The sequence below is a fragment of the Amphibalanus amphitrite genome, unplaced genomic scaffold, assembly GCF_019059575.1.
Source record: "Amphibalanus amphitrite isolate SeventyFive unplaced genomic scaffold, NRLGWU_Aamphi_draft 000402F_arrow, whole genome shotgun sequence".
Lineage (NCBI taxonomy): Eukaryota > Metazoa > Arthropoda > Thecostraca > Balanomorpha > Balanidae > Amphibalanus > Amphibalanus amphitrite.
Genome location: NW_024881896.1, coordinates 490222 through 517950, shown reverse-complemented (window position 1 = coordinate 517950; position 27729 = coordinate 490222). Strand labels below are relative to the sequence as shown.

Sequence of the window (27729 nt, the reverse complement as noted above, 5' to 3'; positions counted from 1 at the left end):
TGCATCCTGCCCACCGGCGCGCCGTTCCCGGGCTCGGGGGAACCCGCTCCCGGCTCGTCGGTAAGGCCCGCGGCCAGCTCGTCGGTGGGGCCCGCGCCCGGCTCGTCGGTGGGGCCCGCGGCCGGCTCGTCGGTGGGGTCCGCTCCGTCTGCGGTGGGGAGCTGTGTGCGGTAGCGGCGCGTCGGCTCTCCGTCGGCGTCCGGAGACAGCTCCGGCACCTGGTTCGGCAGGTCCGGCCCATCAGAGGCCGGTATGCTCAACCCCCGACCGTCCAGTTCAGAGCGCTCCACGTCCACACTCCAGCGCACGGCGGAGGCCGCCGAGTGCTGCCCCCTGGTGGCGTCCTCCTGAAACGCCTGCTTCACAGTCTCTCCGTCAGACGGCTCTGCGGGCGGCAGGACGGCGACGGCCGGCGGCCAGCGGGAGACGGGCTCGCCGGTCGGCTCCACCCAGCGGCTGGAGAGCCGGGCCCTCAGACCAGCGGCCAGCACGCTGGCCAGCCCAGCACCATAACAGGTGAGCAGCAGCGGCGACAGCGCCGCCAGCAGCGGCACCGGCGGCAGCGAGCGCAGCCCCTCGGTGGCCACCACCACCAGCAGGCCAGCGCCGGCCAGCAGCCAGGTGGCGGCCAGCGCGCCCACCAGCGGCCGCTGGTACCAGCGCCGCGCCGCCGACAGCAGCACGGCGCCGGCCAGCGCCGGACTGGCGTGCGCCAGAGCGGCGGTGGCCAGCGCGGCGGCCGGCGCGGGGCCGAGCAGCAGCGGCGCCGCGGCCAGCGAACAGACCAGCGCGGCGGCCGTCTGGCTGAGGTGGGCCGACAGGCACGGCTGGCCGCGCCGGCCGTGGCGCACGATCGACGCCAGCACCAGGCCGTTGGAGACGATGGAAACCAGCACGGCGAGCGCCAGCGGCACCAGCAGCGGAGCCGGCAGCGGCAGCGGGGACCGACCGGCCGGCGCCGCCACACCCGGCAGGCCCCAGAAGTCCGTACCGGAGCTCGAGTTAAAGACGAGCCTTGAGTCATTCAGTAGCTGGGGAGAAGTGTTGCTTGCGGGCACGAAATGCCAGAGGTCGTCCCTGCCAGACTCGGTCAGGAGGCTGTGTCCGGTGCCAGAGACGCTCTCGGTGGGAATCAGTTCCGAGAGAAGACCACCACCGACCGGTCCCCCGGTCAGGGAGTAACCACCCGTCGGGAGGGGCCCGGAGGTCGGCCGCGGCCCCGCCGGCGCCGGCGGCTCAGAGGGCAGACGCTGGCCGGCGGTCACAGTCTGCTCCGTGGTCAGCCGAAGGTCAGAGGCCGGGTGGCGCTCGAGGAGCTCGGTGTCCGGCGCACGAGTGGTGCTCGTACCGGAGCCGGGCCATCGCCACCACTCGTGCAGGTTACCGCCCTCGCTCGCACTGGGGGTGGTGCTCAGGGGGTCCATGACGCCACTGTGCCGGCAGGGCGGGCTCACGGTACGTCACGGCGTCAATGTCACGTCACGGCGTCACCTGTCACCGGCGCGGTTTGCGCTCAGCACGGCCGGGCCCGTGTCCGCCCGCCGCGGCTCGGTCCCCACACTGACGCTCCGTGTCGATCATAGCGTGCCTGACGGCGCCGAGGCTGCGCCGTCACAGCGCAGTCCCTACCGAGACACGGATCGAGATCGGTCGCCATGACAACGGCCAGATGATACATGACACGGCGTGTGCGGGAGATGGTGCGTAGGATGCGTAGGATACGGCCTTGCGTAGGGGGAGGGGGCGGCACCGGCTGGCACTGGGCTTTGGTATCCAGTCACGCCGTAAGGTCTCTCAGGCAATAACCCGGTTTACATAGCATTTTTGACGAGGCTCTAGCTCGTTAATTTGGCGATAATTTCGGTGCAGTGGTCTTCAAATATTTAGAGGGGATCATTTTGTAAATTGTTAAGCACCATTGGCATCTTTTGCAACATCACGGACGGAGATATAAGCTTGCAACAAACCCTATGTAAACCGGGTTAATGTGTTACGGTCGTCGACCGGCAGCCTCCATGGGCACTCCTATGGGGCTGCTAGATAGTTACTATGCATTTCAGACCCCATGAGACCCTACTTTTCGGCGATAATTTCTTCAATTTTTGTCCAATTAGCTTGAAATTTTGGCAAACGATATTTCAGCTCAAGCGCCAATTTTTGTCAATATGGTCTCTTAACAACATATCAAAATTTAGAGCACTTGTCGTTGGCTCGTAATGTTAATCAGTTTTTGCACCCGGATAGAGGCTCGCTCGCTACCGCACCGGATTGGATAGGAGCGCTGGCCAATCACGTTGCGCCGGGCCCAACTAAACTCCGCCCACTGGCCGTGACCGGGATGGGTCTATGCCGCTTCAGTCGGTGTCAGCACCGCGGAGAGGTCGGAGCGGGACCACATACTGGAGACAAGTGAAGCTGGCAAAGTTGTTTCGGGACGAAAGCCAAAAAAATTATCCGTTTGAGGGCATTTGGTATCCTCTTCACCTTATTTTGGTATTTAAACGTCGAACCAGCTCAGAATATTCAGAATGATCAGAATCAAGGTAGGATCTATTGGAACGGAACCGGCCGTAGAAGGAAAGATGGATAGACTCTTAAACTCTGAACATTTATTTAAGCCGGAGTTGCACCTATCTCATCGTCAGGTTGGGTCAGGTCACTACCCGATTACCCATAAGATCATGTGTAAGCCTGTGCTTAACCCAAAAATATTGATATATTTGGCAGTGCCAAGAAATGTTTCTGAGGAAGGCGCAGAAAGCAACAAAGTAGGATGAAGAGTCTCGGGCACGGCCGATTGCCTGGGGCATCGCTCCAGCGAAAAGACCGTATTCGTGATTCGTGAAGCGGTGCGGGGCGCCGGGTGGGGCAGAAGCGTAATGTGTCGTATGGTAGAAATGGCCTTTATCGCGGTGTCATGTGTGTGATATAGGTATTGTTAAGACGTGCACAAAAAGAAATAGCAATGTGGCAGGCGGACGTTGGGCACTACACGAGAACGATCATCAATAAACTCGTATCTTTTTTGTAAAACTTAAGTAACAGTAGGTATGTCCTCAATGGTGAGGAAACTATCTCTAGGCTTTTACTTTTCATGTTTGCATTTCAACACACAAGCTCTGGGGGCAAAGTTAGTCTGGCGACCTCCTCAACCTAAGTAGATGATCAAATGGATTAGTCCTGAAGGTGTTCAATGCTTAGTTGCACCGGGATGATATAAATCGATCACGCCGGCATACACTCCTAATCAAATTTCATATATCAAACACATAAATTGCATCATGTTAATGGTGATTCTGTTTTGCAATTTTGACGTAGTCTGACGTGATACATAATCTTACGCAATCATTTGAAATCAACAGCGTCTTTTATGCGCGTTTTTCACAAGCCCCGAATCTTGTGTGGAAATATATATTTTTTTGTGACTGAACAAGGTGTACGTACATTTGTGATAGATACAATTAGTCGAGGGCTTCAGCTGGTGCGTTACTTATGCGCGCTATTTAGCTCATTCGATGAAATTACGGCTGCAACGACAACCGCACGGCAGCAGCTACGGTCCATGCGAGCCGCCCCGGTGCGACAGCTACTGCCCCGCCCGCCCCACGCAGTCGACTGACCGGCCAAGGTCACTACCCCGTCCGCCGGGAGGGCGGAGCTTAATGGTCACGTGTTTGTGACGTCACACCTACGCACGGATAGCCTCTACTCCACTGACGGATTTACGGAGCCGATTTTAACATTACGAGGCAACGACAAGTACCCTAAAATTTGATATTTTGTTAAGAGACCATATTGGCGAAAATTGGCGCTTGAGCTGAAATGTGCATTGTGAAAATTTGAAGCAAATTGGACAAATATTGAACAAAATATCGCCAAAAATTAGGGTCTCATGGGGTCTGAAATGCATAGTAGGTACCTAAATACGCACCTAACGAAATGGTCAATGGATTCCTCACATTTTGGAATGCATTGAAACTCGCTCGTTGGTGGCATATGACAGATAAGACCAAAATCTCACCTACTGTGCACCGTTTTGCAAGATTTCTGCCGTGCTATTCGCTTTTCAATTACTGCAAGTTTGCACATTTTAAATATGTGCACACTGGTTTTCAGAATATTTGAAATTAGTGGTCGTGGTTTTCTGATTGCTTACCGCTATCGAATCATTCGCGTCAGCACTGTCGACAATATTTTTCATACTAGATTAAGAATGATATTGCAAATATAGTAGAAAAAAGTGGGTGAATTTGGTTGTTTTCTAGGACATTGGCAGGATTTCGACTAGCTTCTCTAGTTTTTAGCTAGCTTCTACCAAGCCAACGCGAGTGGCAAATCAATGCATCGCGCGGGGGAGGGACTCGCTGGGACTCGAAGCCGGTGTACCTCGGTGCAAGGCCCTATATACCAGGTAGGGTCGTCCGGCGATTCTACCTTTTCGTGACGTCAGCTCGTGACGTCATTTGGAGTCAAGTCTCGAAGCCCCGTTCAATCCCCATGTAAATGAGCGATTTTCGAAGCACTGTAGAATGAAGTCTGCACAAGATATATCAAACCTAAGTATCTTATCTGAAAGAGCAGACAATTTTCTGCAAGTTATCTATTACGTGTTTTTCGCTAAATCTTTTGCTTTTTTCACAAAAGCGTAAAATGTCCCCTCATGTCTCCGCAGCCTCCCTGCCGCCGGCCGCCGCGCGGTAGCGGTAGTGTAGTGGTTAGCGTGCCCGCGCAGTATTCCAAAGGTCCCGAGTTCGAATCTATGCGGTGCGGAACTTTAATTTTAATTCCAAGCTGAATATACGCACATCCATAATACATTATTATTCGTATAGCTAAACTGTCACCAAGCTATCCATATAAATTGACTTCACCCAAAATATCGGCAAGATTCTATTAAAATATAAATTCAAATATGGCGGCTTGGACTGCCGCGTGCGTTAGGCTCCGCCCATAGCTCCGCCCACATGCGTGACGTCATTCGTGTTAGTGGACACACGCGGAGATAGGGGACGACATGGGCCTGCCCCTGCCTCGGTGGATAGGCGGTACGCTACGATTTTGTTGTGGATTTGCGATGGTGGATTTGTGATGAAATTGCGGGAGCCTCAGAAATACTTCACTTGGTGTTTTTTGGCTTGATTAAGTTGTACGTGTCTATTCTTCAGGTGTTTTATTGCTCGGACAGCTTTGGATTGCAGCCATGAGTTATTGCTTGATTGAGGTCGGCGTTTTATATCTACTGCTTCTTCTTCCGGCCATCTCTCATGGAGGACCTAGTCTTAAGGTTATGTATGCAGTTAATTGTGGAGGAGAAGCACATACAGATTCAAATGGATTTACATACAAGAGGGACCCACTGATGGGCAAGATAGGAACTGCGTCAGATTACGGAAAACAGCTTGATATCCAAAGAGCACCCTTGCTGGACAAGCCTCTGTATCAAACTGAAAGGTACCATCATAGCACATTTGGGTATGATATTCCTGTTGTGGAAGACGGGGACTACGTCCTAATTTTGAAGTTCAGCGAGGTCTACTTTGATGCTCCAAACATGAAGGTGAGCAAGACTGATCATAGCATAGTTGATTTAGAGGTCCTTAGAGCAAAGGGCAGGTTACATACTTTTATTTGTAGCTTAACTTATACAATTTTATCTGCACAAAGTGCTAGCTCAATCAGGCAAGCGCTCAGGGCTCCACCCCTGCCCCTCCGGGGCTCCCCTCCCCCACCATACCTAAGGTGCAGTGTAAATGCCACTGTGGAGCTAGTGTGTTAAGTAGTTAATCTTGAAGGCAATAAATGCAATATATCTGACCTTTTTGGCAAAAGTTCAGTTTTATCAGTCACCAGGCATTCTTGATGCTTTCTATCTCAGAAGTGTTTATTTTTGTATGCAGCTGACATTCTACCATGCTGGGTCTTAGGCAAATCATAGGAGCACTGTGATTTGGAGGGAAAATGTTTTTTTTTATAAATTAAGTTCGAATGTTTGAATAGACGGATTGACAGAGCCGGAGCCTACGCTAAGCAGAGCTTGTTGCGTAGACCCCGACCCCTACCGATCGCGCAATTCTTGGTAACGGGAGAATTTAGATGCCAAAGTTAAATGCCCTTCAAAGCCGGACACGGCCTGTCCCAGTAAACTGACTTTAACTGGCTGCGGCTGCTCCCACCAACCGCAGACCATCCCCGTCAGGAGTCTCAAATAACGAGCGCCAGAGGACTGGAACCCGGGCTCTCATCACCGGGAGTCCAGCGCTCTACCAACTGAGCAACGGGACAGGCTGTTTGATGTTTGATCTGTTGCTTGAGGTTGCATGCACTTAAAAGTATTTTTAAAGGGAGTGAAGAAAAGAATTATGCATAAAAGATATTTATGCTATGTGGTTTTGCCAGGTGGCCAGGTGGCCAAGATGGAAACCCAGGATGCAGTTGGAGGGCTGATAGGGTTATCAACATTAATGTTCTTTGTCTATTTTTGGTGTTGACATTGCCGATTGTGTTCCTTTTTCTGTTGCCTTGACAGGTGTTTGATGTGGTTCTGAATGGTGACCACACTGTGGTGCAAGATCTGGACATATACCAGCGCGTGGGGCGCGGTGTCGCTCACGACGAGGTGGTGCCTCTGTCCATACAGAGCGGTCGCCTCAGCTACCGCGGCGACGAGTCAGACATCCAGGGCGGCAAGATCCGCGTCGAGTTCATCAAGGTATGTCGGCAGTTAACTGAGAAACGGCTGCCGCGGCTGACCGAGCGTTCGCCTCCTGCATCCTGCCCGTATAATCCAGACAGCAGAAGTGAATACGTGGTTTTTGATCCACAAAATGGTTAAATAACTCTTCATGAGCTCGTCGCACCTATTGTGCCAGTTTTTTTTATTGATGCCTAAATCTGTCCCAAAAGTCAACCTGTAATTGTTAAGTCCAGGTTACACTATGCGTGACCATTCAGGAAAGTGCGCGCATGTTCTGTAGATCCGTGCTTGCGGATTTCCTTGATATCAGTTTCTGCAGTTTTCCAGAAATAACTATCGTATGCTGTCGTCAGCATGACAACTAGCGAGCACTTTTGTCAATAAATATACAGTTTTGCTACCTAATTGTTATTCTATTTACTTCATAAAGTATTTATTTCACACTATGCACCATCAAGTGCATCAACAACTGTCTCATATCATGCAAGCATGCAGATTCTGCAAAAAAGTTCAGCTGCTTGAACTTTATATCGGTACGGACAATCCTGACTGTCTTGACTATACGGCATTCCCTGGACTGAACAGCACACATCCGTAATTTCCTTGACTGAATGTGCGTGACCTGTAGTACAGCCCATTGTAGCCGACCCCGTGTATTTCCTAACGGCTGAAGTTGATCTGATTTCCCGTGAAACCCGACAAAACATGGTCACGCGCGTAATTTCGTGGAGGATCACGCGTAGTGTCAAGATTACTTTACTAATAGCGTAGTGTAGCTTGGGCCATGGATAAGAGATTTCCTTCATCCATGCTGGGGCTTTACATGTGCATTGTAGACACAGGGTGTGAGCGAATGTGAGCGCATCTTATCCGGTTTCCGATTCTTCGGCTTCCTCCGCTGTGACCCAACACGCGGGGTTGCCCGTTTCGTGCTTGGTGGAATGATGTAGTTGCGTTTCCGACCGGGCTCTCCCTATATGTTTTGAGCCAATGATCTCAAACTCGAAACGAGTTTATATGGTGTTGCGTCCATCCTCGTCTCTTTCAAATATTAACCCTGGCTCATGAGAGAATCGAAGCTTTCCATTTTATTAGCTTATCGAGGTGTCCACACATGACAGTGCCCGCACACGGTCGCTGCCGTCCTATCGCTTCGCTCAGAATCAAGGTTCCTCTCAAAGTCCACTGCAACGATGATCCATGTTAGCACACCCTTTACAATATGTAAACAGCTATATCAAAGGAATATTGACTAGCGTCTGGTTTCCTATCTACGGTCAACAACTCAAATACCATTGGCAGACCTAGCAGTTGTGAAAAAGGGGAGCCGCAAATGCTGTCCATTTTTTTTCTTCAAATATTATCCATGTTTTCGCCCCCTCCTTTGAATTGTGTGAAAAAGAGGCAGTAGGTAACCTTCAAGCACGCACAATCTACATCACTAGCTAGGCTTCTCACTACGTCCACCAAGATTATTACAGAACTTTTACTTGTTCCCACAATGTGACATGTATGATGCTGACTTCATTTAGTTGAAGCGCACTTGTTTGTTTGTTTTCAAGAGGTAGGTAGCTTTCCAACAATGACTGATCTGGGGTTTGGTGCCAGCACCCCGGCTTTTGATCAGCGGGATCCGCTGTGTGGATCGTGACGGGTCTCCCAACTTCAGATCATGTTGTCTTGTATATAGTGGAGAAAGCACCTGTCTCACTCACATATCACTCGGTGGCCGTGAAGTTGTGACTGGAACAGCAGGTGTACATTCCACGCAGCTGTACGCCTTTGCAGCCCGCATCGAGGAAACGGCGGTGCTTTTTATCGTACATTTGGCGTCAGTTTGACAGACGGAGCACATGCCGGTACGAACGACCTTTTCATGTGTTAATCAGGGCGTCACAGTGGCGCTGCACATACACCCTACGGCGGAGCTGCCGGCTGTCAAACGATATGGCCTTTGTTGCCCAGAGTTTGGCTCGTTTTTATAGCCCTAACTACTTGGTACGCAATTACAGCGAGATCAGATGTTTCCTGTTGCGCCTCAGCCCTGTCTCGCGTAGAAAGAACACCGTAAAATTTTATCATGTGTTTTTCAATTTCTCGACCTGTCAAGTTGCCTAGACAAGTTTTTAAATAAGTACATACCTTTTTTGGCTTTCTTTGGAGTGGAACGTTGCTGATATGGCAGAAAGATTGTCTGACTCCAGTCTCTTTTTTTCAGGGATATCGAGACAATCCGAAGGTGAATGCCATTCTTCTTCTGAAAGGAAATTTGGAAGGTTAGTTTTTTTTTGTCAGTTTGATGAATATGGCCCATTCTGGCATGCTTGAAATTTAACTATGCGTGTTTTCATACGTGTTTGTTGTTTACAGCTAACTCCTGTATAGCATTGTGCTATCCGGTGCTATCGCTCGGCACTTAGGGACGTTTTCGGTTAGGCTAGCCATGTATTGCATAGCTAGAAGCCTTTCTTTTTTACTAGTTTGCACTTTTAGTAGTGGTATGCTTCTTCTTTTGACCATTTCGGTCATGCTAGATTACAATCAACTGAATTTGGAATCGAGGACGCAAGCTATGATTTTTTGGTCCTTTTGAAGTGCTTTTTATTAGAGTTTACACTGCTTCTGGCTATGCTTGACGTTTGGCAGAAACCTATCGAGATATCGAGCAGGCAGTACACAACAAAGATGCCAAACATCCTAAATGGTGGCTTGTCTGGTCACTTGTCTTGATCTGGCCTATTGGCTGATTCGCCGCTGTGCGTGTATCCAGCTCCATGTGTGACCTGTCCGTGTCCGCCGCCCCCCAGACGTGCCGCTGCTGCCGCCGCTGCCGGACCTGGCGTCGGCGCAGCCTCCCGAAGAGGAGGCCGCCGCCGCCGAGGACCCGGCGCCGCCGCGCCCTTCCAAGGCGTCCAGCCGACCCAGCGGGCCGCGCACGCCCGACCCCTACTCGAGCGACGAGACGTCCACCATGCTGCCGCTGTTCGTCGCCATCGGCGCCTTCATCCCGGTGCTGCTGTGCCTATGCAAACTGTGAGCGCCGCCCGGGGAAGCCCGACGCCCGTCCGTGCTACGTACCCGGTCACCGGGTGCTGGCTGTGTGCCGGCAGAGCCGCTGTATTTTGCACCCGGTGGACGCCCGGCCGACTGCCAGTGCGCTTTACCCGTCCGCGCTGACAGGTTGCCAGCCGAGAGCCATGCTGCCGTGTCTGAGCCATGGTGTCCCGCCGTGTCTGACGTGGCGAGGAACCCGCCGGCTCCTCTCCAGTGCTGAATCGAGTTGTGATGTTGCCGTTCTGGCGCGTGCTGTCGTGCGGACGTCGCCCTCGGATGGACCGTCTGGCAGCGCTGTGTCTGCCGGCGGCAGTGTGTCTGTCGCTGCCATCGCGGCGTCCCATGTGTGAATTTCTCTACACTTGTGTGTGCTATTGCTCGGTTCGAGTCCCCGTGGGTGCGGGATGTGTTGCTTCCCAAGTGTGGTCCCGATAGAACAAATTGCGACGCGTCCCGCCATGGGCCGGCATGCGAGAACACTGCCCGCTTTCTTGACGCCGATGCTTCCGTTGGCGGGCGATGCTTTCGGGAGTTTGGCAACTCTACCCATGATTTGTCATATTCATTTAGTTGTTGGTATGAGTGTGCGGTATGGGGTGGCTGGGGTGGCACTGCAGGGTGTTGGCGAAAGGCGGGTGCAGCTTTAGGTCAAGCTCAAAAGGTTGGTACCGGGGTCAGCGTTTGGCAACGTTACGGCTTGATCTCGTGTGATTTGATTGTGATCATATTTTGTTTGTTTGTTCCCGCACTTAATTGTCCCTCCAGATACACGGTTCTGTCAATGAGCTATGACCTAATGACTGATGAGTTGATGACCATTGGCCACCCGAGCTTCAGAATGGTTGCTAATACCTCTTCCGTCGCCCATGACTTAGCGAATTCTTATATCTATTACCTGACGCCACATTCTACCTCGCTATTATTCTGCTGCCCCGTTTTTTTTGTGATTTCAACCCAGTAGCCGTGATTTCAACCCAGTAGCCGTCTAAGTCTGGACCATTATTCATTTCTGGCTAGTCTCTTAACCTTCGCCCCAGTGGGGGGGGGCATATGTTACCAGCCTGTCGCGTTTTTTGCGTGTAAATAAAAAACCGCGGCGCGTAGCGCCGCGCCGCTTGGGGTAGCTTTTGGTACATCAATTTTGGACAATGTGTGAAATTTTTGACCCCAGGTCATGTCAGGTCAGGTCACCAGGTCAAGTAAACTGACCAAGCCTTTAAAAAAGTTTGCAATCATGTCCAGCCTGCAGTGTTTGTCAGAAAGGTTTCAAACTTGGTAGATTGCATGCTGTTGTGGGCGCCTACAATTTATATATCTCGGATTTTTTATATCCGTGACCTAAGGTCAGGTCAGTGGCATGACCTTTCCATTACAAGTCAATGGAGAAAAATGAAAATGCCTCTAGATCCGTGTGTACGCATAGGAACAGTCCAAATATTTCCGAATCACAGTGATTTGGACCACCCGTGATGACCAAGGTGTCATTTTTGCTGATAGCCTCTAGAAAGGTCATCCGAGGTCATTTGAGGCTACAAACAGATTTTTGCGAATAACTCACGATTGGAAAGAGATAGAACGCTGGGGATGGTCTCATTGTGTTTGTCTTGTTGAGACGCATCGACTGATATGCAACATGACCTTTTCCGGTCAGGTCATGACCTTGACCTAAGGTCAAATTTTCAAGTTGACCTTTCAAGGTCAAATTATAGTTCATTTGACGCGTCTCGGCGAGAGGAACACGATTCTGGCAATAGAAATGTCGTGGCTTTTTGTAGTCGAAAGTTATTGTCGAAAAACATTTTTCGTAAAAACAGCTATTTTTGGAGTTTTTGCCCTCTGGAGGCTAAACCGTTGACCTGAGGTCAATTTTGATAATGACCTTATCAAAAGAAGAGTTCAAAAGCTATCGATTTGTTTTCCATGCGTTTTTCTAGCTACCATAGTTCTTGAGATAACGGCATGTTTTCTGAAAAATATAATGACAATTGGCAAATTTTGACCTTTGATGACCTCTGGTGACCCCAATATTGCTCTAAGATGAAAAATGACTGAAATACTTTCAAACGTACGCATTGAGAGCTATCGACTGCTTTTTACCGCGTCTTTCTAGCCCTCTTAGTTTTTGAGTTAGAGGTGGGTGGTAACATATGCCCCCCCCCCCCCCCCCACTATGGCGAAGTTGGCCGAGACCGCCACTGGGGCGCGGGTTAAAGGAAACAGTCCACTTTCCTGAAATCAGTATTTTGCTATTGATTTATGATTTTTTATGCTCAAAATAATCATGAAATAAAATAAAACCTTTTTGTAAAAACAATTATTTTCTATATTTTAATATAGGACGAACTATATTCTATGTAAAATAATGTTTGACGCGGAAGCTTATTACGCATTGACCAATCATATTGCGTAGCTCAAACCCACGCATACTGCATCGGCTGTAAGCAGCACGCTGATTGGCTGACGATGACGTGGCTGCATTCCTGTGCAAGGCACGCATTCTGTAATGTCAGCGACGCCTGGGTAGGACTCAGGTGCAGCCGCCGTCATGGGACGGGGCCGGCCGCTACCCCGGGCCGGCCACGTCACATGCTTTCGCCTCGGACCGCTTAAAACGTAGCGCTCGCCGTCTATCGGGGCGCTTCGTGGCTGGCAGCGTCCGAGGTAGGTGACTGCTCCTGTTCTTTGGCTTGGGGGTTGCATTCCCCCACATTGGGTAATTCTTGTCCAAATTTTAGTTGCGCGTCTGTTCTTTAACTATTGCAGTCTGTTTTAATGTTTTGGCCCTGTGTTATTTTGAATAATAACGTCTTCTAAATCTTGTACATCTTTTACTACGAAGAGCCGGGAGTATGCATGCATTTGACGGAGACGCTAAATCTCGCACGGTTCACCGTTTATATTTGGCTTAATCGGAATTAGCTGTTAAAGAGCCTGAGAACTGACACCAGCCCGATGGGACCGCTACCCACCGAGTGGTTCAAAAGGCGCAGCATCCCACTGGAACCAGAACCGATCGATTGTTGTGCACTGCACTGGGTGGCAGACAGTGCGGCACACACTGTTATTAGAGTTGCAGGCGTGTCCTAGACATGAGCCTCGTTGAGCAACAACGTAGTATGGTAGGAACCCACCTTTCGTGTTATTACAATTCCTCTACAAGGCACTCTTTTCGGAACGAGAAATGGAATATCTTCGTCTAGGGTGATCGTTGAGCCGTAAAAGCTCCTGATTTGTGCTAGTCTCAGCTCAAGCTACGAAACTGCTATTCCAGCTCAAAACCCCATGTTAAAAGTGAACTATTTCCTTTAACAGAGTTTTGCCTTCGTGAAGTGATGTTCATGTCTTTCTTTTTTGTTGGAAGCAAGCTATTTCAGCCTGAAAAGACCGTTGCAGGGCTACTGGATGATAGAATAGGGCGTAGACATTGAGCTGTGGGGGGCACAGACAGCCGCGGAGGCGAGACCGTCCCGATGGAACCGGATTCCCCCGTTCGGACAGTCCGCCCGCCTCCCAAACGGTCCAGCCCGGAAAGGGAGCGTGAAGGGAGATTATGGGGAGGGCGGTTGTACATCATTTTCAGAAAATAGCCCCATTGATACTTGAGCATATAATTGCTCGTCCAGATAAGTGTGGAGAGTCGAGCACGATAGCCGACGCCCGGCAGTAATGCTGGACCGACTGTGCGGTATACAGGGCTTGGACTGTGCTGTGTTCCAGCTTCGGGGAAACTGTCGGGTCTTTAAATAGAGCTGTGAAAATAACTTTATTCACAAAAGCAGTAAGACAAGCATTGTTTACTTGGACTAGTTTCATTTATTCATTTTATATTTTTCATCACACATTTACTTTGCAATAGCGTGATTTATGTCTAATATTTCTATGCTCCCCTCTCTTTGAAGTCTACATCCGCCTCTAATCAATCGGCCATTTTCTGCGCTGCCTTCGCCGACGCCGGTGGGGTTCTCGGCGTCCTTCATTTTATCTGCGTTTTTGCTGTAATTTGCTGTCTAACGCGAAGAACTACATCTAGCAACATGCCTGTAAGTATATATGTACTTTTTATGGTCTTTTGGCCTTAAGGTCTCTTAATATTGACTTTTATTTCCCCCTTTAAGATTCCATTTGGATTCCAGCTCTTTGTCGGGACCAGTTGCGTGTTATTCGTGCTAAGCGCATTTATTTTCAGTAAATGTCACTCAACGAATATTTGTAGCAGTGAAATTTTGAATTTTTAAGTGATGTGGGTTGCTTTGTGAATTCAGGGATGGCGAAACGGGTTTTGAGGGTGCTCAAGTGCCCACTCGCCTCACTTTTAAAGACTCCCATTGATATTGAAAAGTTCATGTAGAACAATTCTCCTAAATTTGGTGAATATCTTCTGGTAAAAGTGATACACAGTCATGTAGGCATCAAAGCTACTGGGGAAACTTTGGGTATTATTATAGCTGGCGTCTGACATGCTGTCACTGTTCGTGAAAAGTCGCTAGACTCTCCAGTTTTTGAGATATTTCCTCAAATTTCGCTATTAAGATCTGTTGTGTTCTACAAAACAAAAACATAACCTAACCTGACCTAGCCTTACCTACAACCTAAACCTACAAACCTACAGCCTAAAGAGAAATTTGTGTAAATATCTCAAGAAATGAATAGTCTAGAGACTATTCATAAATGGGTGGCAGCATGTGAGATGCCTGCTATAAGAATGCCAAACTTTGTAGGAATTTTATGGCATTGAAGGAACACACTGAAAACTGAAAAGCATCCCTTGACATTTCATTTTCAGAATGCTCCACAACTTTCAATGTCTGTCATCAGTTGGGGAAACTACGAGGAGCCAAACAAAAATTGGATCAGCCAATCAGCGGCTGGAGTGGGCGGAGCGATGACCATATATGGTCATAAAATCAGACTTCATTTTTTCAATGAATCCTGGCATTCAAATGAAAAAAATAAGGCATTAGAATGTTTTTTAACCATGCAAGGCCGACACTCACTCGGTGCATAATTAACTGGCGGCTCTAAATCACAGAGTTACAACGCAAGGTCAAACCGTGATTGACAAGTATGGCGGATTGAAACAGACGCGCCAAAAAATGTAAGCAGTACCGTGGTTTAAAAATGTCATTATTTTTATTATTTTGTTTATGGTTTTTCTAATTGTGGTTAAGTTATTATTTTTAAATTAAATATCTTTGTTTATTGTAATTAAATTAAATCTTTAACAATTTTCTTTCATAAAACCAATCCATTTATTGAATGGCCAGCTGATTTTGACGCCCAGAACCTACAGAAAAGCCGCTTTCCTATCGCCATTTTCGAGTCAATTCGCCGAATTTAATCAAATCACGCTAATTCCTAGTAAAAAATGGAAGCCTTTTCTCTCCAATAAGTGGACGCGATACCGCAAGTAAGTACCGGCTTGTTATACCGTTTTTCACCCTTAGTAGCGGGGGCTGCATTTATGCCCATATATGGTCATCAAAAGTCCATTTATTGACCAATCAATTTTTATATTCACCTCGTAGTTTCCCCAATTGTCATAACTGCACCGAGTGACTGATCTCTTTGGAAATTTCAGAGAATGATAAGAGCAGCGGCATGTACAAAATGTACATCTCAGAATTTTGACAATGGTGACCTAAGGTCAGGTCAATATTGTAGGTCAATGGGAGAAAATCGAAAGGTGCCTCTTTTGGATGAACATCATTCTTAACCTTCGCCCCAGTGGGGGGGGGGGGGGCATATGTTACCACCCTGTCGCCGCTTGGGGTAGCTTTTGGTACATCAATTTTGGACAATGTGTGAAATTTTTGACCCCAGGTCATGTCAGGTCAGGTCACCAGGTCAAGTTAACTGACCAAGCCTAAAAAAAAGTTTGCAATCCTGTCCAGCCTGCAGTGTTTGTCAGAAAGGTTTTAAGCTTGGTGGATTGCATGCTGTTATGGGCAGTGCTGGAAATGAGGCCGCTTTCTGGTCCCGGCGTTTTATTCTCCGGGTGGGTTACCCCCATCTAGCGCTTAGCCTTTCGGAACCCACTCAGGGTCGCGGCTGTTTTTCACCGCTCGGCCCATTCGAGATGCAAAGTTGATAGTCACACGAAGTTTATTTAGGGCATCTGAATATACGACTCCGAAATTAATCGATTCTACAAAACCTTTTTCTTTCATGAACATGCATACATTTAACAGTAACTCTAGACTAGGCTGGTTTGGCTGGCCCTAAATAAATAAGCTTCGTTTGACTATTAACTTTGCATCTCGACTGGGGCGAGCGGCGAAAACAACCGCGACCCTGAGTGGGTCCCGAAAGGCTGAGCGCTAGATGGGGGTAACCCAACGGGAGAATAAAACGCCGGGACCAGAAAGCGGCCTCATTTCCAGCACTGGTTATGGGCGCCTACAATTTGTATATCTCGGATTTTTTATATCCGTGACCTAAGGACAGGTCAGTGGCGTGACCTTTCTATTACAAGTCAATGGAGAAAAATGAAAATGCCTCTAGATCCGTGTGTACGCATAGGAACAGTCCAAATATTTCAGAATCACAGTGATTTGGACCACTCGTGATGACCAAGGTGTCATTTTTGCTGATAGCCTCTACAAAGGTCATCCGAGGTCATTTGAGGCTATAAACAGTTTTTTGCCAATAACTCGCGATTGGAAAGAGATAGAACGCTGGGGATGGTCTCATTGTGTTTGTCTTGTTGAGACGCATCGATTGATATGCAACATGACCTTTTCCGGTCAGGTCATGACCTTGACCTGAGGTCAAATTTTCAAGTTGACCTTTCAAGGTCAAATTATAGTTCATTCGACGCGTCTCGGCGAGGGGAACACGATTCTGGTAATAGAAATGTCGTGGCTCTTTGGAGTCGAAAGTTATTGGTGAAAAACACTTTTCGTAAAAACAGCTATTTTTGGAGTTTTTGCCCTCTGGAGGCTAAACCGTTGACCTGAGGTCAATTTTGATAAAGACCTTATCAAAAGAAGAGTTCAAAAGCTATCGATTGCTTTTCAATGCGTTTTTCTAGCTACCATAGTTCCTGAGATAGCGGCATGTTTTCTGAAAAATATAATGACAATTGGAAAATTTTGACCTTTGATGACCTCTGGTGACCCCAATATTGCTCTAAGGTGAAAAATGATCGAAATACTTTCAAACGTACGCATTGAGAGCTATCGACTGCTTTTTATCGCGTCTTTCTAGCCCGGGCTAGAGGCCTCTTAGTTTTTGAGTTAGAGGTGGGTGGTAACCACAGGGGAGCACTGCCGCTTCAACCCTATTGGCCGTAGTGTCTAACGGTGGCGGCCATATTGCGCAGACCAGGAACCGGCTGCCGCCTGTGTTGAGGAATAGGGAATTCGGGACCTCGATTTACGTTTGCGGCCGCCGCATCCGTTACGATCAAGTTACGCAGATACGGAGCCCGGCATCTTACGCAGAATTGAGTGGGGAACACGATCGTACTTCAGAATTCCTCAAATTTACTCGCCGGACCTCCATTTGCCCCGGCCGAGGGGGTTGATTGAACCCACCTCGCAAATGCGCCGCTAATTTAACTAGAATTAAGCGGTAAAGTGGTCGTATGCGGCAAAGTATAACGCAGAGTGACTGGTAGGAACCCGCTTTAAAGGTCTCAGGTCAACCGGTGACCTCTGAGGTCAGGTCAAGTGATCTAAGGCACGGGTTCGGTTTTTGGTAAATAACTTCGCCAAAAATGGCCGTAGAGCCGCGATTTTGGCATCATCGTGTTCAGCTAGCTCAGGCGCATCGAGTGATATACTTTTTGTTCGGGTCAGGTCAACTTAGGGTGTTGACCTCAGGTCAAGGTCAGGTTAGCACCCCCAGGTCACAAAGTTGGTCGAAAGAGGTCATGTTGCATATCATTCGATTCGGCAGGTCTTCCTGAGTCCATTGGTGGCTTTCCCGGCTCGCTAGCTCAATTTGATCGGTAGTTATTGAAGAAAAAATTGTGACCCTTGTGACGTCACAAATGACGTCACGCAAGGGCAACAATGCAAATATGAAGCATAGAACCTTGCAAGGAGTGCATGAAATAATGATTCTATATGCTTAAGATAGCTTCAGATCATTCTCGGCGCCAAAATAGCATTTTTCATATTTCCCCATTGACTTATAAGGGTTTAACGTATTAGTTCCTTGTATCTGAGGATATTTTAGGATTTCATCTTGTTCTCCACTCGATTCTGCGTAAGATGCCGGGTTCCGTGTCCACATAGCTTGAACGTAACGGATGCAGCGACCGCAAACGTAAATCGAGGTCCCGAATTCCCTATTCCCCAACACAGGCGGCGGCCGCTTCCTGGTCTGCGCAACATGGCGGCACCGTTGGACACCATCTGGCGGCCGATGCGCATTCCACATTATAGAGTTCAGTGGTGGTAACATATGCCCCCCCCCCCCCCCCCCCACTAGGGCGAAGTTGGCTGAGACCGCCACTGGGGCGCGGGTTAACACCCAAACTATGAATTTCAAGTAACTATGAAACATTGAACATGAAAATGGCACCCGTGACCTCTGTTGATGCCCCTGAGGTCATCCTAGGTCACAAATAAGTTAGAATTTAAATGTCAAGTTATAGGTATTTCATTTGACGCGTTTTGACAAGAGGAACATGATGCTGGTACAAGTAGGCTCGTGCAAGGCTGTCAGCAGTTCTTGTCCCCTGTGGACAAAACTGCAGGCACAAATCTGAGAGAAATACTTAGGAAGAGCATGAATAGAGCTAGCAAGTTCGCTTATCCGGGGTGCTGAAGTTCTTTTAGTTTCTGAATTATGTGTTGGTTTGTTGTAAATTGTCGACATTCGACCCAAAAATGAAAAAAGTGAAATGAAATTTGAAGTGAAAAATCAAAAATCAAAAGTGAAATTTAGCCTTCAATGACCTAGTCTGGTGACCTGACCTTTGACCTGACCAAAAAGGAGCAAAGTAAGTTAGTCATTGTTTTTACATGCTTTCGAATGCCACCTTCTCCATATCCCTGTGGGGTCGAGGAGCCAAGTTAGAGGGACGGGGTGTTCAACCCCCCCCCCCTTCCCCCCCAGCAGGGTGTGAAAATCCGGGACCCCGAGCGGGGCGCAGGGCCTTACAATAGTTAAGCTAAAAAAAGGTAAAGTGAGTACCTACATAGCTTGATTTATAAGCTTGATTTAAAAAAGGCAAGTATCACAAAAGTGTCAAAAATAGCTGACAATTAATGGCAATCATTTAGGACAGTTCAAGCAATAGACAAATGATTTTTATCTTCAGAATGATAAAAAGCCAGTCAGATTTAGGATCAATTTTGTCTGGTGGGGGCCATCTTGTTCCATCAATGTTTACCCAGTGCGGTTCGTCGGAAAGTCAATTCATCCACGAAAGAAATGGAATATAGGTACCATTCGAAAGCTGACAGTAAGCTGGTTCCAAAAATGTAATTTATTATCAAAATCTAATAGCTTTTTTCACAAATTGCGTGTTTGTAAAAACGTGATAATTTTTCGTTCGACGGGTTGTCCCGGACATTCTTGAAATCATAGACATGTTTTTTCGTGTTTCAATAAGGGCTGAACGACTAAAGAACAATAAGTATCAAAACAAATTCTTAAGTATTAATATGAGTCTCTCACAGCCGCCAACAAGGCACAATCACACAGCTCAGTCTCACGGTGGCCTTAAGTCCGACACATAGAAGCGTATCGACTCGCAGACACGGCGCTTTCGGCCTGTCTGACCGGGCATGGAAGGGACGTTCGGCTCCCGTTCTACTAAACGGGCGTCATATTTGTTAGTTGAACGATCCACATCGCTTTTCAAGTTATTCAGGATACCTGTGAAAAACGTTCATTGTTCTACTAGATTTACAGCACGCTTTAAGTTACATTTCCTCATGTATGTTTTGCTGCATCCAGCTGCGCTCAATGCCCGCGCAAGGAAAGTTAGCGGGTTTCACTGGCTATGTTGGTACGATCTAAGCCGATTTTGCAAAATGGATTTGCTCCATCAAGTCATTTAGGCATAATTTTGAAATTTAAATAAAGGATTAGGTGCTAGTTAAAACTATATATATTATATATATATATATTATATATATATATATATATATATATATAGGTCAATTGCCCCAAGGTACGGGTCAGCTTTTGGTGAATAACTTCGCAAAAACGGCCGCAGAGCCGCGTTTTTGGCAGCATCGTGTTCGCCTCGCTCAGGCGCGTCGAATGATATACTTTTTGTTTGGGTCAGGTCAACTTAGGGTGTTGACCTCGGGTCAATAGACAATAGACAATGAACAATTTATTCAGGACATTCCACTGGAACATGTGGCTATTACTGCCCGTCGTCAGTAAAACAGGTGATGATAAAATGCAATAAAAGATGAAAGGGGAACACACATGAAAGAAAAACACTCATGATGACTAGTTGCTACTGCTCTGCTCCTCGAGCAAATGCCTGCGTAAGCGTTTTCCGAACGCCCCAGGGGGCAGTCGGGACAAATCCGGTGGCAGTGAGTTAAGGGCAGCCGGCGCTCGGCAGGTGCACCGGCGTTTCCCCATCTCCGTGCGATATCGCGGCACGTACAGGAGTGTGTCCTGCCGCGCGTCCCGCTGACAGCAGCGTCCCGGCCGCGCGCCTCCGCCACGGTGGCCAGACTAACCGCCAGCACCTCCGGCTCGGCGTGACACTGCACTTTGTGCAGCAGGCATGAGTGGTAGGTGACGAGGTTCTCCGCGCTGAGCCAGCGCAACTGGCACATCAAATCAGAAACATGATCGTACTTTTTGCGGCCGAAAATGACTTTTGCTGCGTAGTTAAAGATTTTTTTTGTATCCGAGGGAGATTCTGTCTGGTGCCAGCGATTGTGTCTGGTGCCAGCACCATACACTGCGATGCAGTATCGAATCTGGGATATGACCAGTGCGCTGACCAGCACGGAGATCACAGTGGGCGGTAGGTGCCCCCGGAGATGCAAGAGACCACCCAAAACTCCAAAACAGCGTTTTGTGAGCGTTTTAATATGATCACCCCAGGTCAGGTGGCGATCAAATATGATGCCAAGATTTTTTGCTGAGGAAACTGGGGACAGCTCGTGAACGCGGTATTTTACTTTAAGTTCAGGCAATGTGCGAAGATTTGGGGGTCTGCCCAACAGCATCAGCTGAGTGTTAGCGGCGTTTACTTTTAAGCCGTTAACCCGGAACCAACGGTCAAGAGAGGCCAATGTGTCCTCCATACGAGTGACGAGCGATTGAAATTGAGATTTCTTGCCGCTTACTAGAATTTGTGTGTCGTCTGCATATTGTACTACTACTGCGCCTTCGGCAAACTGACTAAGGTCGTTGGCGAAGACGCAGTAGAGGAGGGGGCCTAGGGCTGAACCCTGAAAAACTCCGATGCTGTTGGGTAGCGGGCGGGACTTTTTTAATCCACCGTGGTTGTCAGTGAAGCTGACCCTCTGAGTGTCACGGTCAGGTCAGCGCCCCCAGGTCACGAAGTTGGTCGAAAGAGGTCATGTCGCATATCATTCGATTCGGCAGGTCTTCCCGAGTCCATTGGTGGCTTTCCCGACTCGCTAGCTCAATTTGATCGGGAGTTATTGACGAAAAACTTATATGACCTTGATGACGTCACGTAAGGTCAACATTGCAAAAGTGACGCATCTTACCTTGCAAGGAGTGCATTAAATCACGATTCTTTGTGCTTGAGATAGTTGGAGATCGTTTATTTTTATTTTTCCCCATTGACTTATAATGGTGAGGTCACGAAAATGACCTGACCTCATATGACCTTTAGGAAAATCCGAGATATACAAGTTGTGAGACACGTAATGGATACTAGATCCGGCAAGTTTCATTTCCCTGTGAAAAAGCTCCTCTGGCAGTGAGGGCGTTGCGAAGTTGCGACATCTGAAGACCGTGCAGAGGTTCACTTATGACGTCAAAGGTCAGTGACCTGACCCGAAAATGCGGTTGTTGCCAAAAGATTCGGCTTGAATCAAAGGTCAGGTATGCCAGGTTTCAGCTCTATCGCCAGCGTGTTCGGAGCTATCGCGGAAAAAAACCCTATGGGGGGGGGGGGGCGGCACCGGCCGCCCCCCTCGGCCGGCGAGGGTTAAAAAAATGCTAACAGTGAGGGTCGAACTTTAAAAAAACGAACTATAGTAAAGCTGTTTGGCCGTGCGACCGGTCAAAGGTTACCCCGCCCCGCCGGGCGCTACCCGGTACCCCCCACTCCAGCCTAGCTGAGGTCGGTACAACCTCTGATAGTGCAGCTGGCCAACTTTCCTTAATGCCTAGCTGAATTGAGCTAAGTAGACATACTCGTAAACAAATGCATAGTCATGCATGATGTGAAGATGACAGTACAACGAATGTTCTTCCCAGGTATCCTGAATAGGTAACTCTAGTGCCGACTTGAACCGTTAGGCAAACAAATGTGGCTCCGGTTTAGTGGAACGACAACCGAACGTCGCTTCCCTGGCCGGTTTGACTTAAGTCAGACAGGCCGAGAGCGCCGGTCTGCGAGTTGATAAGGGCCATTTAACGCTTCTGTGTGGCTGACTGGTCCATCGTGAGACCGAGTTGTGTGATTGCGCCTTATTGTCGGGTGTCGGAAACGCATACCTATATAATATACCGGGTGGCCCAAAAAAAAACGTTCCGAACTTTGAAGGCCTATATCTCAAATTTGAGTGCAAATATCGAGCCAAAATTCTCATCAAGTTTGTGTCACTTCTTTGCGCATTGGTATGCCAAATTATAACACTCTATCATCATTTTCAAGCCAGCAATCTTATGTTGAATTAAGTAAGACGCTTTTGCTTTTTTTGCCGATGTTGGACGGTAGTGATGTTTGGGTTAGACCTACCATGTTAGGGAAAAAATAAAATGGAACACGTGAATGAAACCAGCACGTGTGTTGTTATTCTAAATATTTTTGTCCCACTTATGTGCCGAATATTCAAATACTGAGCCAAAATGGTGTTAATGAATAATGAATGTCATTCGTTTCAACACTGAGCCCTGTTTCGAGCAGGAGTGGCGCGGTGCATGGGTTACTGCTGATTGCCCTCCCTTCAAGAAGATCAAACAGTAAATCGACCGAATAAGGAAAAAAGCTAGAGGGAATGTGCCACCCTAAGGCCTGAACCATCAGTGAGGCTAGTTGCCAGTAGCAGTCATGGCTGCAGGCCGTGGTACCGAGATGGAAGTGGCCCGTTCACTCACATTTTTTTAAGTAAACATCTGAGCAAAAAAGTAATTTTTACATGGCATGCTAGAAACACAAACTATTTAAAAAGTAATTGCCCGAATAACATAAAAATAATACAATTTACTGAAAATATATGCTGCATTGACTGTTGGGAAGTTTCAATGTTGTGTCTTTATCACTTTCTGAGAAATGTTGATTTAAAGTTGGGAACGTTTTTTCTGGGCCACCCGGTATATATTTGAGAATATTTGTTCGCTGCATATTGTTTTTTTTTTTTTTGCGTGTAGCTTTCATGACTGGAATGCGAAAAAGTTGTCTGTGATTTCAATAATGTCCGAGGCAGCCTGTTGAATAAAAAATTATCACGTTTTCATGATAATATATTTTTAATAAGGCCATCGAAATATTTTGATAAAGATTACAATTTTGGAATCGGCTCACCGTCAGCTTTCGAATGGTATATTTCGTTTCTTTTGTGGATGAACTGAATCTCTGACGAGCCGTGCCGGGTGGCGAAATACGACCCCCAAACTCTGTTCAAAATGTTTTTTTCTAAGAAAAGGTTTGTGGCATTCCTAGTTCTTAAGTGCCTATTGCCATTGGTTCAAGTCCTTTTTGCATTATTTTTGTGTCATAAAATGTGTTATTTTTATTTTTAGGGCAAAGATGCTGAACAGCAGAGGAAGCTGTTCATCGGTGGCCTCGACTACCGCACCACAGATGACAGCCTCAAGTCCTTCTATGAACAGTGGGGCGAGATTGTGGATGTCATCGTCATGAAGGACCCCAGGACTAAAAGGTAAGATGCCCACTTGTTACAATTTCTTGGGTTGAGTGCCATTAGTATTGGGATATTTTATTTTCCACACCTAGATTTCACACACATTTAGATAAATGGAGAAATATATACCTGTTGGATTGTTGCCAAATAAATGCATAATAAAATTCCTACTATAATTATATAGTGTGAAAAACCCTGTTGTTAATTTGATGGAGCATTGTAATTCTCGATCCAGTAGATATCTGTTGAAACAATTGCTCACACAATGTGTGCTGTCAGGTCCCGAGGCTTCGGGTTCGTGACGTTCGCCGACTCGACCATGGTGGACCAGGCGATGGACAACCGTCCGCACGTGATCGACGGCCGCGAGGTGGAGGCCAAGCGCGCCGTGCCCCGCGAGGACGTCGGCAAGTCCGTCAACAACGTCACCGTCAAGAAGATCTTCATCGGTGGCATCAAGGACGACATCACCGAGGACGACCTCCGCGCCTACTTTGGGGTGGGTGCCATGTTGGATGGCAGAGCCGATCCGACTTGTTATTTGTAGTAAGACGACACATTTGTTCTGTTTGTTGTGCTCTAACTAATTAATTTTGTCGTGTTCATTTACAGGAGTATGGCGATATCGCCTCAGTCAACATGCCTTTCGACAAGGAGACCGGTAAAATGCGTGGATTTGCGTTCATCGAGTTCGTCGACTACGACTCTGTCGACAAAATCGTCCGTAAGTAGACAACTTGGGATGAAGGAGTTCATGCCCTGCGAATTAATTTTTTGTATGAAGGAGACCGCTTTCAGCAGTGCTCCTATTCACCATTGAACATACTACATTTGAAACATGTCATTCAAAGTGCTACGTTGTTTGTCATGAACAGAACTAAGCTTGATTCAAAATGATCTGTACAGCTTGGTAGTCATGTCGTGACAAAATACCATCACTTTGCAGTGAAGAAGAATCACGAAGTGAATGGCAAGTTTGTGGACGTCAAGAAGGCGCTGAGTAAGGCGGAGATGGCCGAGGCCGGCGCTGGCGGCGGCGGGTTCGGAGGACGGGGCGGCGGCCGCGGAGGGCGCGGCGGCTTCCGCGGGGGCCGTGACGGCGGCGGCGGCCGCGCCGGCCCCTGGGGCGAGGGCGGCCGCGGCGGCGGCTCCGGCGGACGCTGGGGCGGCGGCGGCGGTGGTGGCTACGGCCAGCAGCCGTGGGACAGCTCGGGCGGCCAGTGGGGCGGACAGCAGGGCGGCTATGGCGGCGGCTACGGCCAGCAGGGCGGATACGGACAGGGAGGTGGCTACGGCCAGCAGGCCGGTGGCTACGGACAGCAGAGCGGCGGATACGGACAGCAGGGGGGCTACGGACAGCAGAGCGGCGGCTACGGACAACAGAGCGGCGGCTACGGCCAGAACGGCAACGGCTACGGCCAGCAGGCGGCGGCCGGAGGCGGTGGATACGGATACAACAGCGGTGAGTCGCGCTTTAAGCCTGATGGTCTGGTCGAGGTGGTGACATGGTAATATCCGGATGGACGCTGATAAATTACGCTGCTATTTGTGAAGTAGGTACATATGTATAATGTGAGCCCGACTAACAGTAAAAAAGGGGGAAACATTGCACTCTTTGTCATTGTTGTGGCTCTAAGTTGCATAGTTTACAGCATTCTGTGTCCAGCTCGACTAACATTGTGCTTCTTAGTGCTGATGAATGATATTTGCATGGCTAAAAGGCTAGAGTTTTACTAGCTCGCTGAAATGCGGCGCCAAGGTGAGAGTTGGAAGCCGCTTTGACCGGCCCACTGCCCGGCGAGCGGCCGTCGGTGGCCGGGTGCTGACTGTGTCCCCTCTGCTCCGCTGTGTCAGCAGGCGCCCAGGGCAGCTGGGGCGGCAGCCAGAGCGGCGCCACCGCTGCGCCCGACACGTCGGCCATGGGCAGCTACGGTAACCAGTCGTACGGCGGCGGACCGGCGCGCGGCTACAGCCAGGCCCAGACCAACCGGGCGGCGCCCTACGCGCAGCGCGGCGGAGGTACGCACGGCCACTCTCTGCCGACAATCTGCTGATCAATGTCTCGCGGACATGGACATTCCTTTAATAATCTGTAGCTTCCATAGTCATTCTGTACTATCCTATCTTATTATTACAATTTTGTACTTTCCTATATGAATATTGCAATTTATGGAGTGGTTGCTATGTCATGTTTTGTTGCGTGGCACTTGACTCTCCCGTCACGGTTGTTTTAATTTGCCTCGTACTTTATTATTTTGAAATGTTAAATTTCGAATGCGATTCGAATTTCGGTTATGAGATATACCCGAGGGCAGATGTGTGCAGGAACATTAGCAGCGTCATTTGTCGCTTGATGTGTCCACTGACGTCACTGTTTGTCCTCGTTGCAGGTGGTGGAGGCTACAACAAATACTAAGTCTCCCGCCGTCCACCTGGCTGTTCCGTGTAAGTTCAAACTTATCGTTACAGCCTCTACGTCTCTCATAGTCTGAAGCACATATGTATATGCTGGGGATTATCCGCATTGTGTAATTTTGGCATTTGTGTGAAGATATGTGTGAACATTTCATCGCATTGAAATTTGTGTCAGTTTCATCGGTTTATGCTACATTTCACGATTAACCCTAGGGAATAGTGAGTTGTACCTGTTTCGACTCGTCAGACCTGTTTCCGGATGGTTATGTTGTGTGACGCCTGCGCCCTGTCTGTTTTAGGCGATTTAGTTTTATTCAGGGTGACTGGCGTCTGGCTAGGTAGGGCTGCTACATAGGGGAGGCGGAGTCTGCGCTCCCGGTCCGCACTGAAGTAGCGTGTCAAGCAGGCAGGCAGGCAGGCCTCACAGTGAGAGCGGGCAACGGCGCCTGACGAACGCCAACGAGGGCCACGGCACACATTCCCCCTCCCCCTCCCGCTCCTCCCGCGCACCCGACCAGCCCGCTCTGTTCAGTCGCCGCCGTCGGCGCGAGCTCATGTAACCGGCGCCGGCCGTCCGCCCGCGGCCCTGTGCCAGGGATGGGCCGCCCCACGCGACCCCCGGGACGGCAAACGGACGGCGTCCCCGCCCCCGGGCCGGGACGCCGTCCCCGTCCCGCACTGCATTCATTTTGTACAAATGGTCAATAAACCTAGACGTCGCTGTCGCTAGCTGGTTTCGTATGTGTTCCCGTGCTGTGAGTGTAGCCGGCGCGGGCCCGCCAGTCAAGTGGCCGGTCCGCGGATAGGGCGGTGGATGGCTCTGTACAAGAAGGCAGCCGCTGTAGAACCAAGCACGGCGTCAGGCAGGCAGGCAGCTACGTAGCGGAGTGCAGGCAGGCAGCTTCTATCAGGAGGCAGGCAGGCACCTACTAGCTGGAATATGAGGAATATCGACTAAACATGGGTCGGTAGGCTGGGTAGGTGGATGATTTTCTATGTTTCGTGATTGGCACTTACTTATTTAACCGTCGTCTTAATGATATTTTTCGTTTATTCCTTACTTTTCAATGTGCAGTTAGAAATACCGCAGTCTGACTGATTTGTTTTGCATTTAGGCCCCGTCTTTTTTCACTATCAGTGTATGCGACATGACGCTTCCCTAGTTGGGCACGTTTCCATTAATATATAGCCAGAGTTGCAGGTTTAGCATTGAACAGTTTGCATTGAATAGCCTAACCGGTGATGTGTTCGTGATTGCTGCATTGGTAATTCGATTACTGACAGTTGTCTCATTACAGGTCTGCTCGACGTCATCGAACTCTGGCGGAACCGGCCAGAGACTCCGAGACGATGGTCTGCAACAATCTGTGATAAATCCGTACAACTGCCTGTGAGAGTTTATTTATTTGTAACGCTACCTGTGATATTTACAAAGACAGTAGGCTGTTTTAAATAAATTATGAAGTTTTATCTGGAGTTTGTTGAATGTTCATGATTCAGGGAAGGGCTTGCCCGCACGAGATGCCGAGTACCGAGCACCCCTGTCAAGCAATAATATGTAGGAAAAACAAC

The 27729-nt window shown here is 48.7% G+C and overlaps 2 protein-coding genes across 8 annotated transcripts; both read left to right on the top strand.

The window, feature by feature from the left end:
- The first annotated feature begins 4335 nt into the window (after nucleotides 1–4335).
- On the top strand, nucleotides 4336–10548 carry LOC122390606 (malectin-like). Of its 3 annotated transcripts, none has more exons than XM_043383747.1 (5): nucleotides 4336–4411; nucleotides 5166–5557; nucleotides 6527–6709; nucleotides 8913–8970; nucleotides 9502–10548. In XM_043383747.1, exons 2-5 carry the CDS (start codon nucleotides 5201–5203, stop codon nucleotides 9729–9731), a joined length of 828 nt encoding a protein of 275 aa, XP_043239682.1. In that variant the 5' UTR covers nucleotides 4336–4411; nucleotides 5166–5200; the 3' UTR covers nucleotides 9732–10548. The 3 variants fall into 3 exon arrangements, with proteins under 3 accessions (XP_043239682.1, XP_043239684.1, XP_043239683.1); XM_043383749.1 differs by lacking the exon at nucleotides 4336–4411 and adding an exon at nucleotides 5021–5045; XM_043383748.1 differs by lacking the exon at nucleotides 4336–4411 and adding an exon at nucleotides 5061–5077.
- Nucleotides 10549–13629: 3081 nt separating this feature from the next.
- Nucleotides 13630–27627, top strand: LOC122390605 (heterogeneous nuclear ribonucleoprotein A1, A2/B1 homolog). 5 transcript variants are annotated; one of them, XM_043383746.1, is made up of 8 exons: nucleotides 13630–13788; nucleotides 23621–23760; nucleotides 24022–24241; nucleotides 24355–24466; nucleotides 24689–25204; nucleotides 25600–25761; nucleotides 26133–26187; nucleotides 27456–27627. In XM_043383746.1, exons 1-7 carry the CDS (start codon nucleotides 13783–13785, stop codon nucleotides 26156–26158), a joined length of 1182 nt encoding a protein of 393 aa, XP_043239681.1. In that variant the 5' UTR covers nucleotides 13630–13782; the 3' UTR covers nucleotides 26159–26187; nucleotides 27456–27627. The 5 variants fall into 5 exon arrangements, with proteins under 5 accessions (XP_043239681.1, XP_043239678.1, XP_043239679.1 ...); XM_043383743.1 differs by having other exon boundaries at nucleotides 25597–25761; XM_043383744.1 differs by lacking the exon at nucleotides 27456–27627 and adding an exon at nucleotides 26457–26882 and having other exon boundaries at nucleotides 25597–25761.
- The last annotated feature ends 102 nt before the right edge of the window (nucleotides 27628–27729 follow it).

Bases quoted from the DNA above. Each gene is read 5' to 3' on its own strand.
- LOC122390605 (XM_043383743.1), top strand. The intron at 23,761-24,021 runs GTAAGATGCCCA...GTGTGCTGTCAG, and splicing joins AAGGACCCCAGGACTAAAAG to GTCCCGAGGCTTCGGGTTCG. The intron at 24,242-24,354 runs GTGGGTGCCATG...GTTCATTTACAG, and splicing joins ACCTCCGCGCCTACTTTGGG to GAGTATGGCGATATCGCCTC.
- LOC122390606 (XM_043383747.1), top strand. From the start codon at position 5,201: ATGAGTTATTGCTTGATTGAGGTCGGCGTTTTATATCTACTGCTTCTT. The intron at 5,558-6,526 runs GTGAGCAAGACT...TTGCCTTGACAG, and splicing joins TTGATGCTCCAAACATGAAG to GTGTTTGATGTGGTTCTGAA. The intron at 8,971-9,501 runs GTTAGTTTTTTT...GCCGCCCCCCAG, and splicing joins TCTGAAAGGAAATTTGGAAG to ACGTGCCGCTGCTGCCGCCG.